The 13,761-nt window shown below is 35.8% G+C and overlaps 1 protein-coding gene across 5 annotated transcripts in view; it reads right to left on the reverse strand.

Moving 5' to 3' along the window:
• TLE4 (TLE family member 4, transcriptional corepressor) overlaps window positions 1–13,761 on the reverse strand; it is a 162,813-nt gene that overhangs the window by 91,526 nt on the left and 57,526 nt on the right. For 4 of the 5 annotated variants that reach the window (XR_006354093.1, XM_043976251.1, XM_043976253.1 and 1 more), the window contains exon 6: window positions 11,138–11,212. The exons of the other annotated variant lie outside the window; for it this stretch is intronic. Coding sequence is in view for 3 of the 4 variants with exons in the window: in XM_043976251.1 (XP_043832186.1) it covers window positions 11,138–11,212 (75 nt within the window). In the remaining variant the exon portion in view is untranslated. The remainder of the gene's footprint in view (window positions 1–11,137; window positions 11,213–13,761) is intronic. 5 annotated transcript variants of the gene reach the window in all.

Genomic DNA, 13,761 nt, shown 5'->3' on the forward strand with positions numbered 1-13,761 from the left:
TTATTTGACCTCCAGGATTTAGCACAGTGTTTAGCATATAATAACCATTTAATAAATACTTTTTTAATTTAAAAAAAACAACAACTTTCAGTGGTTCCTTCTGTCTAACAAATATAATACAAATTCCTTAGCCTAGCACTGAAGGACATCTACAGCCAGGCTTCAAATTACCTTTCCATAGTCTAATTTCTGACTGGCTCTATGAACCATTCATTCAAGCCAAATTCCTTACCTTACTTAACACTCATGCCCCATCACATTCTACACCTTCTATCAAGTACATGGAGTATAGTCAATAGTGAACAAGTATTTATTAAGCTCAAAATCTTCCTTCTGCAAGAGGGCTTTCTTGGACTTCCACTCTGCTAGCGGCTTTCCCTTCTGAGATTATCTCAGCCCATAACTTGTGCCCACCTGTTATTTATATATCATCTTCCCCATCAGAATGTGAGCTCACTGAGGGACTGAGTTGTAATTTTTATACTTCAACCCATCACACCGCTAAACCCCACCGCTAAAGTCAGTGGTGGGGTTATAGGCTAAATGTGTTACAATGTGTTCTCTGTACCACTTAGAACACAGAGGCAAGTCCTCTGTTCTGGAAGTTGAGGCTGTAAAGGCACTAAACCCTAGGGAACACAGAGGGGCTTTGTGCCCAACACAGATTAGGCTAGAGAGACTTCTGGGGTTTCATTTTGACATTCTATAATTCTATGAATAAATGGGACCTCTACTAGAAATGACTTGCTAACAATTATTTGAAATTACTATGTACGCTGTAGGTAAAGAAACTGTCTTCCCCAAATTAATGTGAGCTTCTCGAGACTTAGAGCTTATTTGTTTTTTGTTTGTTTTTGTATGCCAAGTACCTGGAACTTACTAATATGCGTACTAAATGACTACGGATTGCCTTGACTTAATAAAACTCTATTGTTTTTCTTAAAAGTCGGAACCCTCAATTCACACTTTTCACAAATTCTGATAGGCTTTGTCCCATTGATTTTAGAGCTGAAAGGGACCTCAGAGGTCATCTACCCTAACCACACCATATTCACAGACTAATTATCTCAGAGACAGCAGACCTCAGAGGTTACCTGGTTTAATCATGTGTTTGTATCCTCTGTATGTCTCTCTCTGGTTGTTGAATGAATAAATGAATGAATGTCCATCTAACATAATAGGGAACACACTATACCTCATGAGAAGCAGCTAACATTTTAACTATTAGAAACTTTTTTCTAACAATAATCTGAAATCTGTCGCTGAAATCTTTCACTTCTACCTTTTAATTACCTGTTACTTCTCAGTTCTATACTCTGGGGCCCAGTGGGCCCCATTCCACAAGAGAGCCACCATGTCCATGAACGTAATAGCTATTACCTCCTCTCAACGTCTTCTCTTGTACAAGCACAACATCCTCAATTTCTCCAACCTATTCATTTATAGCATGACTTTTCATCATGTTGGTTGCCCCTCTTGTACGCTCACTACAGTGTGCCAATGTCCTTCCTAAAATGGAATGTCTAGTATTGAAGAGAATATTCCAGATATGGAATTACCAGATCAGAGTGAAGCAGGACTCTCATCTCTCTAATTAAGGTTATTATGCCTCTATTCATGAAACTTAGTAAAGAAACCATAAGCTTTTTTGGATGCTATCTAATGCTATTAATTCATACTGAGTTTTTAATTTATTAAAAAACAGATCTTTTCCCACAAAAGCTGGTGTCTTGTCATTCCTCCTCCTATATTTGTACATTATTATTTTAAGAACCAGAGTGTAGGTATAGCCTTAATGATTCAGCCTGTCACTTTGACCTATTGACATCTTTTTGGATCCTGTCATCCAACATGTTAACTACTTCTTACAACACTCTTCTAAAAATTGGATAAACAAGTCATTTATGCCTTTATCCAGGTGACTGACAAAAAAATTGCCTAGGCCACGGACAGATCCCTGCAGCAATCCACTAGAGACTTTCCCTCTGGTTGTCACTGATCCCCTCTCTACTCTTGAGTTCAATCATTCAACTGGTTCCAAATCCACCCAAATATTCTAACATTAAACCCACATATATTCATTCATCTTGTCAACAATGACAGCATGAGAAACTCATCTAAATGCTTTGCAGAAATCTAGATATACTAAGACAACATCATTCATTTTACCTGCTAGTCTAGAAACAGTCAGAAAAGGAAATATTAGCTAATCAAAATCAGATCATATCAAGTTATTATGTCTAAGGACAAACCTTTTTTTTTTTTTTTTGCAGGGAAATGAGGGTTAAGTGACTTGCCCAGTCACACAGCTAGTTAAGTGTCAAGTGTCTGAGGCTGGATTTGAACTCAGGTCCTCCTGAATCCAAGGCCAGTGCTTTATCCACTGCGCCACCTAGCTGCCCTGACAAACCATCTTTAAAACAACATGTTCAAGAATACTGGGAGGAATTAACATTAAGCTCAATGACCTATAGATTTCATCCTCTTCCTTTTTTAAAAAATTAAGACATTTATCCATTGTCCTTCTCATGGCATTGGCACCATTACCTACAATTTTTCAAATATCAATTTCCTGTTAACCATTTTGTTCCATCCTTAAAACTCAAAATATTATTCCCCTTGAGAGAAAATAGAATTTATAAAAATAAGACAAATGGTTCTACCTTCTTTCAATGTCCATGTTCTCATCCTGGGGCCTTACCCTTTCTTTAAAATTCTTTAACACTTTTTTTTACCCTAGGCATGTTACTAGTCTCTGCTCATTCTGAGTTTTGTAAAGCCTGACAAAAATTATACCACTCTTTTGTATACATCCTTAATTACTTGCCCTTGTTTCCATCTTCTATATATGTTTGTGTGTGTGTGTTTTTTTTTATCTCATTTTGTTAGGGAGTTCCCTCTGTACTCACATTGATCTTTTTATACAGCTTACATTTTTCATACATACTAAAATCATTTGTCTTTTAGATTTTCATCCCTGTTGGTTTGAATCTTAAATTAATTTCCCTTATAATATTTTAGGTCATGGATAGAGTAGAAGCCTTGGATTTGCAGTGGAAGGACTTGTGTTTAAGCCTTGTCAACTATATGCAATCCTGTGTAAATCACTTACTATCTCTGGGCCTCAGTTTCTCTACCTGTAAAGTGAGGGGGTTGGAGCAACTGACTACTAAGATCCTGCCTAGCTTTACATTGATGAACTCCTTCAAGTCCACTCTCCCTAAGGCTCAAAAACATGGTTTGGTACATACAGTAGAAAGCACAAAGAACTGGGAGTCAGGAGACCTGCCATGATTAGCTCTATCACTGGTCTTTTCACCCATCTGAGCTTAGGTCCTCATTTGCAAAACAATATGATTTGAACAGGTTATTTCCAAGGCCCTTAGTAGCTCAAACCTAGAGTTAAACAAGCTGCTTCCCAAAGTGAAGTGGCTAGTTTTAGAACTAGGACTTAGGCCCCCTTACACCAACTCTATTGTGCTTCCCACTGTACACCACATTTCATTTCTGAATTACAGTTTATTACAAATATAAAGTGGCATAAGCTCATTTATGAAGTTTAGATTTTAATTCCATTTTTCCAGAGTATTTCCCACCAAGCTATTATCAGTATTTCAAACACTGGATAGGTCAATCTATGATTAACAGAAACAAATCTGCAAGTAATAACAACTTGGAACTGTATGAGGCTTTATGGTTTACAAAGCATTTTATATTATTTCATTTGGTCCTCACAACAGCCCTGTGAAGTAGGTAGTATATAAACTATGAGTCACATTCATGCAGTACTTTAAAGTTTATAAAATGCTTTCCTAGGTTATCTATTACTATATGTTTTACATATGAACAAAACTAAGGGTCTCAAATATAGATATTGTTGGACATACTCTATAAAGTATCCATCTAAATGCATGAAATCTTAGCAATAGATATTCTTTATCCACTTGGTCTTGGTGGGTTGCAATGACTAAAGAATTTAATCACCCAGAAGCCTCTTCATACGTAGCTAGACGGGTTCTTAGTAGACATAATCTGTCCTGAGATCGTACCTGAAGCTTTGGTCGATTCTGCCAGACCTTGTACTGGTATGGTCAGTACCATAACATGATGAAAAATCAAAGTAGAATTTTTGTGGCAGCACTTCGAAACAAATACTAAAAGACTTGAAATAAATAGTACATAACATCATTTAAGAGGAATAATCTTGCTGCCAACTATTAAAGTTCAATCTTTTGACAAGAAACCATTACTTACCCCATACTTTTAAAAATGTCTCAAACCAGTGTCCCTGCAGAGTTTTAAAGGGATCACAAAAACTAAAGTTACAATGATTCAAATTGAGGTTTGGTAGCTATATGCATCAAATGGGTCTATATAAATAAAGTGAGCCACAGCAATTCCTATAGTCTCTAGCCTGTAAATCCCCACCCCCACCAGCCTTTTAAAAGCTGGCAGAGTCTGATTGGTGACATTGCCTTTGACAACACAGGCCTACTCTAACCCATTTTCTCCAACTTGTATCATTTTTATGGCCACAAATATGAAGCTAAGGGAACCATTATAGTGACGGTTTTTTTCCAAAGAAATTAAGTCATAAACAGGTGATCAACTGAATAATGTCAGAGCAAAATTTTGTTAAATCACAGTGGGGTTTGGCTATCATGTTGACAAAGGACAAGGCAGTATTATGTGGGTACCTGCTTATACTAAATGGGAGGGTCACAAGAGAATTGCGGAAAGAGAAAGAAAAAAATGAAAAAAATATGACATAAAAGAAAGATATTAAAAGCAAAATGTCAACTCACAAAGGAAGAAGAATATTAAAGATCCCCAAGTTATATCCAATAAAATATGCTTTTGACTCACCAGGGTCATTTCTATCTAAGGCTTCCTACAGAGTACTCACATCTGCTCATTTTAATGTGGTACGGTATTAATATAGATCTGGGTACCTCTAACTTTCTTCCTCTTAATAAGTGTAATAAAAACTAGAAACCAGCCTCTCACATGTCTTAAATTCAAGTTAGATGCACTTACCTAAACATATTAAAAAACAATTGTTGTCCTACCACAATTAGGGAAAGGCCATGCCCAATGCCCTGAACTCTGTCTAGCACTGTCATAATGCATATGTGGCTGTTCTTCAGTCAACTGGGCTACCAGTATTTGGCCACCAAACAGAATAGCAACATTCCATGCCACCACAAACAGCAAATTTAATTATGAAAGCATATGCTGGAAAGGCCTCTTAGAGAGTTTTTCTTTTAAAAATTAAATCTTAAATTTTAAAATAAACACCACTGACCACAATCACCTTTACATAAGCCCTCTCCCTATTAAGAATCATGGGAGGGGCGGCTAGGTAGCTCAGTGGATAATGAACCGGCCTTGGATTCAGGAGTACCTGAGTTCAAATCCGGCCTCAGACACTTCACTTACTAGCTGTGTGACCCTGGGCAAGTCACTTAACCCCCATTGCCCAGCAAAAAAATAAATAAATAATAAAGAATCATGGGAAGCTCTACAAGTAGACAGGGGCAGGAAGAAGTTACTTAAATGTAGTCAGTCATTACCAAAAATGTCATTGCTGCATAACAGAAATGAGAATAAAATTATAGCCTTTTATGGCCTCATCAAATTTTAACTTAATTATTTGATTTTAAATAAAATGTTCAATAAATGTAGCCTCTTACTCCAGAGAAAGTGTCCTCGCCTTTTTTTTTCCTTTAAAAAATGGATAACTGGCAATTATCAATATAAGATCTCAAAAAAAAAATGACCTAGAGATCTGTGCAATCTGGCCGTAAAAACTGCTTGTACTTCACACAATCAGAGCTTTACCACACTTTTAAATTGGCAGTATATGCAAATCAATGCTACATGAAACAATTAGCATATACCTTTAAGCCAACCTCTCTCCCCTCCCACCAAAGCAATCTGTGTACAATATACAGCAGGTGGCCAATCTGTTTTATAGCCTTTAAGCTCCAAGCACACTCTTTGGTAAAGACAGTTTGTGTTTTGTTGCGACTGTATTTTTTTTTTAATCAAGCAGAGTTAAGGATAATCGTCTGTGGTATATACGTCAGAATGCATTGATGAGTTTCTATTTATTATATGTTTCTGATGTTTAAAATTCCAAACATTTTAGAGTACATTGTTACCAATTATATTGATAGTACAGAAAGAAAGGAAAGGCCTATGAGTTCATGAGAACAATTCTGAAAAAAATTTCATTTTAAAAAAAGCATTCTTTTTTTCCCCCAACGGCAAACTGCCCACAAAATAAATCTACATTAAAGGTCCCTCCTAAGTGAACTCAAGTTCCTCTGTGTCACACAAGCAGTGAAAATTTACACCAGTACTCATGGGCAGGAATCTGGGATCAATGGCACCAAAGGAATAAAATAAAAGCATATATCAAAGCAAAAATCCAGTTAGAACTTCTGTGAATCTATCCATAATATTTTTCTGGGAATCTACAAAAGCATAGATATGATTACACCCTGGAGTGTGTGAGGGATTTCGTGCGGATGTGTGGGAAGGTACCTTAGGTAAATTTGGAGGGGGAAGGGAGCAGTTGTTTGAACTTTGCTATTTTGGGGCCCCACCCTCTGTCGTGAAAATTAGTCTTTTGGCCAACTGTTCACTGTAAAAAAATAAACAAAGCAAGCCAAAAGGAAAGAAAATCTGCAAAATGGAACAAATCCCTGGAAAACCCCAAATGGTGATTTTAAAAGCTAGCATGAAGTAGAGGGACTTTAGCTTGAAAATTCCTTGTTACAATGCAAAAAGACTCCCTTGTTCTGAATGTCGCTGCCTTTTGCCAGAGTGGATTGTTTTTATTTATTTCTTTTAAAAGGACTAAGAAGACAACAAACACAATAAAATAAAATGTTAAAAAATTAACTGAGGATATTGTCTCTTTTTTCCCTCTAACTCAAACCTCTAGGATGGTAAAGGCAAAGTCATTTAAATCATTTCCTTAGTAATACAAGTAATATTTAAATAGATTTAATAGTGCTGCTCCAAACCAATGAATTATGAGTTTAAAACCTATTAAAATGTAATGTTTTTTTCCTGAGCTGAGGGGAGAGAGATTTAAATCCACTGAATTTTAATATTTCAGCTTGAGCTGCAGGAGGTAGAGAAAGTCCAAATGAACTATTCCATCAGCACCATTCAAGCATGAACATTTTAATCAGTTTTACTTCCTTGGAGTTCTCTAACACAGTTTACGCTGTCATTCTGAAAGCACTTAACACAGAGAGTGTGAAAAACCACCAAGGCTTGTTATTGCCTTCACAATTGATGGCAAATAATTTTGCAGACTTCCTATCATTAAAATGTCACTGCTAAAAATTGAGGTTCAGCATTTCTTGTGCTAAACTGCATTTCCCTCGAACACCATCACATACCTGTTCTTAAGAGTTGGGTTTCTTTCTCTTTTGGGGTGGGGGGAGGACACATTTCTCCCTCCTCTCAGAGATAAATGGGCAAAAAAGCCCAAAAAGAACCCACATATTTCTCTAGCATAAGTCAAACATTTTCTTTGTCAATGTTCATGCTAAAGTTAACATGGTTTTTAAAATGGTCGGTCCTTTGGTGAAATTCTTATATGGTTTTAAGCTGTCTCTCATATTAAGCAAAACAGTATTCACAGCAGCATGTGCTGATTATATAGTGTAATGGATTAAAAAAAACATTTTAAGATAGTCAGATGACTCAATTTAATAATACAGGAAATGAAAACATCATTCCTAATTAGATCATATTACTGATTTAAAACTACAATTTGTGTGTTGTTCCAACAGAGTGATCTTGCAGAGACTCTAATTTAAAAACACAGTAGCAAGTAGGACACAGGACAGACCAAGCCAGATGTATATACATTTTCTGCTCCGATATGAAAAACATAAGGGGTGGGGAGAACATTTCTTTAAAAGTGGAGTATGGCCAATTCAAAATAAAGCACAAAATAGTAGTCACTGGAAACAAATCTTAATAGATATTTCCTGGGTTTTCTTTCCTTATAAATAAAAGCTAGATGATATTTGGCTTCTTTCAATCTATCAACAGTTTTAAACTGAACATGACCTGTGAAAGAAATCATTATAACTAGTGTCTCGTTCCATTAAACACAACTAGCATATTGTCAAGAGGACAAGCAGTCTCTCCAGGTTCCAGGCTCACTCCAGTATTCAGCATTTAAACTGCATGGATCACTGACTGGGTTCATTTACCAATGAAGGTAGAATAATATTGCAGAGCAAAAACGGTGCTTCATCAGATTTCATTAAATCTGAGTACATTTATGCTTATATGGGATAGGTGGAAAGATATGTGCTTTTCCTCTAAGTACATTTGTCCTCACATCTTGGATTTACCCATTGTAATTCCTTTTATTTACTAAGTACTACACATTGTATTCTTATAAGGAAATAAAAATTCATGCCAAATTATCCCTACACAGATTAAATACTACCTATCACTCAAAAAATTAATATACAAAGAAGTACATCCAGATAGAGTAGGAGGTACATTTAAAATTCCAGTGTTACAAGAGAAAATATATAGCACACTAGAAATAATAAAGCTTTAAGACAAAAACAGCACAATTAACAACAACCTCAATAAATTCACAAGCTTATTTTAATTAGACCCCAGTTTGTTGTACACTAACCTAGATTTATTTCAGTTTCTTCATTCCTTTCTTCCAGAATGGTCTGACTCCATGATTTGCATTCCATTTTCTGTTTGTATGCAAACACCTCAAATTTCCCACCAGGTCTATAACTATAACACATGCTGCTCTGATAACCTGTTACTCAACTGGGTCGTTTTTCAAATAAAATTGGGAGGGGGGGATCAAATTAGCTTCATTTGAACAGATAATACATAGAAGATGTTTGCCAGAAATACTGTTATAAACTTACACATATCAAAGAATTTCATACCTAGACACAAACTGCCACTTCATGTAAAACTAAAATGTTGGAAAATGGGGTAAATGTGAATGTGTGTTGTATGTATGTATATGTATGTGGAGAGGGAAAATGAATGTATGTGAAGTGATAAGAAATTATCTCACTTCTTATTTCTACCTTTATCTATTTTTTTTTGTTTTGTTTTGTTTTTTGTGAGGCAATTGGGGTTAAGTGACTTGCCCAGGGTCACACAGCTAGTGTTAAGTGTCTGAGGCCGGATTTGAACTCAGGTACTCCTGACTCCAGGGCCGGTGCTCTATCCACTGCGCCACCTAGCCGCCCCCTTTATCTATTTTTTTTAAAACAGCAGTCAATATGAGAAAATAACCTACAGACATTTTTGGCAAACAAGCAATTAATTATCCAGAAAAATACTCCAGAAAAAAAAACCTCAAAAACAAACAAAATAAATCAGTCTTGCCCTCTCTCTCATAAAAAGCAACCGCTAAGACCTAATCCATACAGATTCTACATTTCAGTGGTTCAACAAAGAGTGAACCCAAAATTCAACGTAATCCACTAACCTCCCACATCTGCAATCACAAATCAATAGATGACATTCTAGAAGGCTCACTACATCCCTTCTGATCCATGTGACATTTGGTAACAAATACGTAAATAGCACCAACATTCAAACATACATACATCTACCTACCTACCTACCTACCTATCTATTTTTTAAAATCCAACCTTCGACAACTTACTTTAGAGAAATAATGCTACTAGAAGACTGTAGTTTGGGGTTAAGTAATGAAAACTAATTGGGAAATGTATTCATCTCCCACTTTCCTCACTGGAGCGGAAAAGACATACAACCAATGTTATTCATGACTACATGATTCGCTCGGATTCATCCCGTTCTTTCTAAGGGGCACTTCAGAGGAAATAAAGGTTACTCTTTTCCATTTATATCTTCTAATTGACTACTAGTATTTCCTTGTGGTCAGAGGGACAGAAAATAGAGTTAGAAATAGCCTATTAAAAACGAGCTACAATCAGGCTACCGCTCCACTGCTGTCAGCAATGATCAGAGAGTTCTGATTTCCTTGTTAAAAGACAGAGGCATAATTGAAGCAGTATCTTCACTTCAGATTGATTATTCTGCAACCCTTACCCACATCTTCACTCAGCAATTTGAATTTTAATGAAAGTAAATGGAATAATTAGCATTTCAAAGTGTGTTTGATACACTGAATAAAAAAAGGAAAAGACTTTTGTGTATAATCTATACACAAAAGAAAAAGTAATGGGGAGGGGGCAGAATAAGGAAAGTACACTTGTTGTGTCTTCATTAGAATAACTTAAAAAACTGCTAGCATCAGCTGCATAATTATAGATGTGAATAATGTGCTATTAAGCTATAACTCCTCATCTTTGTCTTAGCACCTTAGGTAGTCTGAACTCTCAGAGCTGTCTTTTGCCTCTTTCTCCATCCCCAGCGCTCAGCACAGTGACTGGCAAGGAGTAGGAGATTAATAAATTTTTACTGATTGATTGATTGATTACTTTCACTTATTCTGGAGGTACTATCCAAGCCCATAGAGTCTTACAGGCCTTTTACATAAGACTAATACCAATGCTGAAAGTTAGTATTTCAATAGCTGAGTGAATAATTTATCAAACAGGTGGAGAAATTTTTCCATGGGGAGGGGGGCAGGGAAAGTGAGAGGCAGGAGAGTGTTAAAAGCTAAATATTTATTTGAAAAATTCGCCAAAAGTGAAACAATGCCTTTAAAGTAACACACATACACATACACACACACACACACACACACACGCTATTGACTCTGTGTGTGTATATATATACATACACATGTATATATGTATCTGCATGTCACTTTAACAAGATTATAATCCATATTCTTCCTGTATGTTGGTTTTAGAAGCTGACTTTACACATGGAGTAAAGTTCCTAAGAGTAGGAATCTGTTCTTGGGGAGGAAAAGTATAAAAATATACATTTACTCTATTTACTTCATTGGTGAGAATGTGATCAAAAATTTCTGATATAGCAATCAAATTTATGAGGCTTAAGTCAAACTACTTAATTTCACTTTATTGTCCACCATTTTTGCCCATCTAATGGAACCAAATCGAAAATGAGAGCTAATTACAGACACTATTAGAGCTAAAACAGAAAGACCACATACCCCAATGATTGCGTTCAGTTCTGCCATGGTCACTTGCTTGGCACGTTCCACAGCCTGCACCACTTGTTGCTGGTGCTATAAATGAAGATCAGAAACAGAATAAAATTATTTGTTTTCTAGTCAGTCAAGTACAGCTTTTTTCCTATGATGTTTTCTAGCTTCAATCACATGCAGGGCTCAAAATCAGGAGTCCCCTGGTTTACAAAATATGCACACACGGAGGGAAATAGTTATGGATGTAGGATGTCTACGTGTCCACTGAGTTGAGAAGATAAGCATTCTGAGTATTTCTCTTACAAGAACTGTAATAGATTCCTCTTTTCCCAATAAACCAATTAATCTGTAACATGTTAATAGAAACTAACAATGAGGTGTGTTTTGGACAAGTATGTGGTCTACACAAAACCAAAAATGGCTGCCTATTTTCTCCCCCCAAATCAAGATGCTAATTCCATTTTTAAAAAAACTTTTCAGAAAAGAATATATATTTTCTAGAGGTACCTTGGAGGGGAGATGTTCTTCTTAATATCTATCAGAGTAGATATTGGAAGGATGCATAGAATTTAAAAGTCACATTGCTTTTCAAAATATCATTATATTTTTATGTAGTTTTTTCATATTAAAGAGACATGTATAATTTGTGACAGTGTAGCTTATATATTTGAGTAGTGCTGTATTGTATTTAAATGTTGTTTAAGAGGTTAACAATCTACAAGTACTAGAGTGATTTTTGTCATTAAAAAAACAAAAACTAAGAAAAATTTTTCCACAGGGTTTAATGCTAGGGAGCATAGAAAAATTCCTTTGTCTTTCATCTTGGACAAAAGAAAAAAAACCTATAAAGTACTTTGAGTAAGGACTCAAGTCAAAAGTTTTGTAGATGTGGCATAGAGGTAGCAAAATTTAGTAGCATGAAAGTCTGGATAGCAAGAAAGACAGATGTATATGTACATATAGTTATGTTTACATCAACAATTGCTCTAAAATATAAAATATTTTCAAATTAATATGTACAATGAAATACAGCTTTTAAGTGTGCGTGTGTGTGTGTGTGTGTGTGTGTGTGTGTGTGTGAAGTGTTACTTGGAATAAGGTATATATGGAGCCCATTCAAGGAAATTTAATGAATAGCGTAGGAAAGGGACATTATTTAGAGTTTTACCTACATGGTGGGTGATCTCATACTATGAATCCCAAGAACTGAATAGCAAGGTTCTAGTTTATTTTCTAACAGAAGTCCTAACTATAGTTTAACATACTGTCATCATCATGAGAAGGTGGTCATTTTCTTGCTAACAGGCAAGCTACAAAGAATTTTGGGCTGAAGCTCTCTCTTCTTAGAAATCAATTAGGCAAGTAGCCAACTTCAATTATTTATTTCAAGCTGAATAGCTACCATATATACTTAAATTTGGACAATGCACTTAACCCATCAATTATGCTGGTATATAACATTCCCCTTTCTAGATTCCTGCCCATAATTCCACTAAATTTTATATATATATATATGTATTCATTCATTCAAGTAAGGCACAGAGACCACCATTCCCACTCCTCCTCCTTAAAAAAAAGGTAAATGCATGTCCACAACTACTAGCTGGAAAGACGAAGTTACGGTACTCATTCTTCAACTTTAATATCTGTGTTTTCACTAGCATTCTCTCAATTTATAAAGGTTAGAAGCCCCAGCCATAAGCCATTACTAGGTCCATAGTCAAAGTATCCCCAGTTTGACAGGACAAGGCCAGAGTTTTTGCTGCCTTAGCATAACCTTCAAGTTGTCAGGGTCAATGCTACACCAAGACCAGGCATCAGAGTAGGACCTTACTGGTGAACTTGACATAATATAGCTGGTTAAATTTAAAATCTTAATCTTGAATCTGTTTTTGACATATTATGTGTATCTCAATGTAGGAATTTTCCCTTCAAATCAAGGTCCAAACAACTGACCAAACCCTCTCTACTTTTCACAATTCACACATTTCCTAATGAAACCTGTATCAACATAGAACAAGGCAAGATATGTTTCTCCCATGGGGAAAGACATGACACAATTAAAATAGCTAAGAAACAGAAACTAGAGGACAATAGTGCTGAACACTGAACTGTCTGCCTTTAAACAAGAAATGACCACTGAAGACAGATGGAAGTAAAAAACTAGAAAAGATCCAACCTACTTTTTTTTTTTAATGTCATCTTACCATACCTTACCTATTTTATACTAAATATTTGTAAAAGGTCATTTTAGACATAGATACAATAAATGAATGGCATGATGAGTAGAACTCTATGAGTTTGACTTCTCAAAACCAAGGAAAGGAAAACCAATGCCTCAGCCTACTTGGACTTTACTCTGGTACAGCAGCTGTATGGTAACATAGGAAGAACAAAGGGACAAAGCAAAAAATGGCAGTCAGATGCTGCAAAAGAAGTTTGCAAGAGATTAAAGTAACAATGGAAGTCTTAAATTCAGCTTCTTGCTGAAAGCAATGACCTATAGGCTAACATAAAATAAACCAAACTGGGCCTGTGGTTAAAAAATGTCCTTCATTGGCTATTTACAACTACTTTTCATTGAACATAATACACAGTGTCACCGTATGCCAGAGTTGGAAGGCATCTCA

Source organism: Dromiciops gliroides, chromosome 1, assembly GCF_019393635.1.
Source record: "Dromiciops gliroides isolate mDroGli1 chromosome 1, mDroGli1.pri, whole genome shotgun sequence".
Lineage (NCBI taxonomy): Eukaryota > Metazoa > Chordata > Mammalia > Microbiotheria > Microbiotheriidae > Dromiciops > Dromiciops gliroides.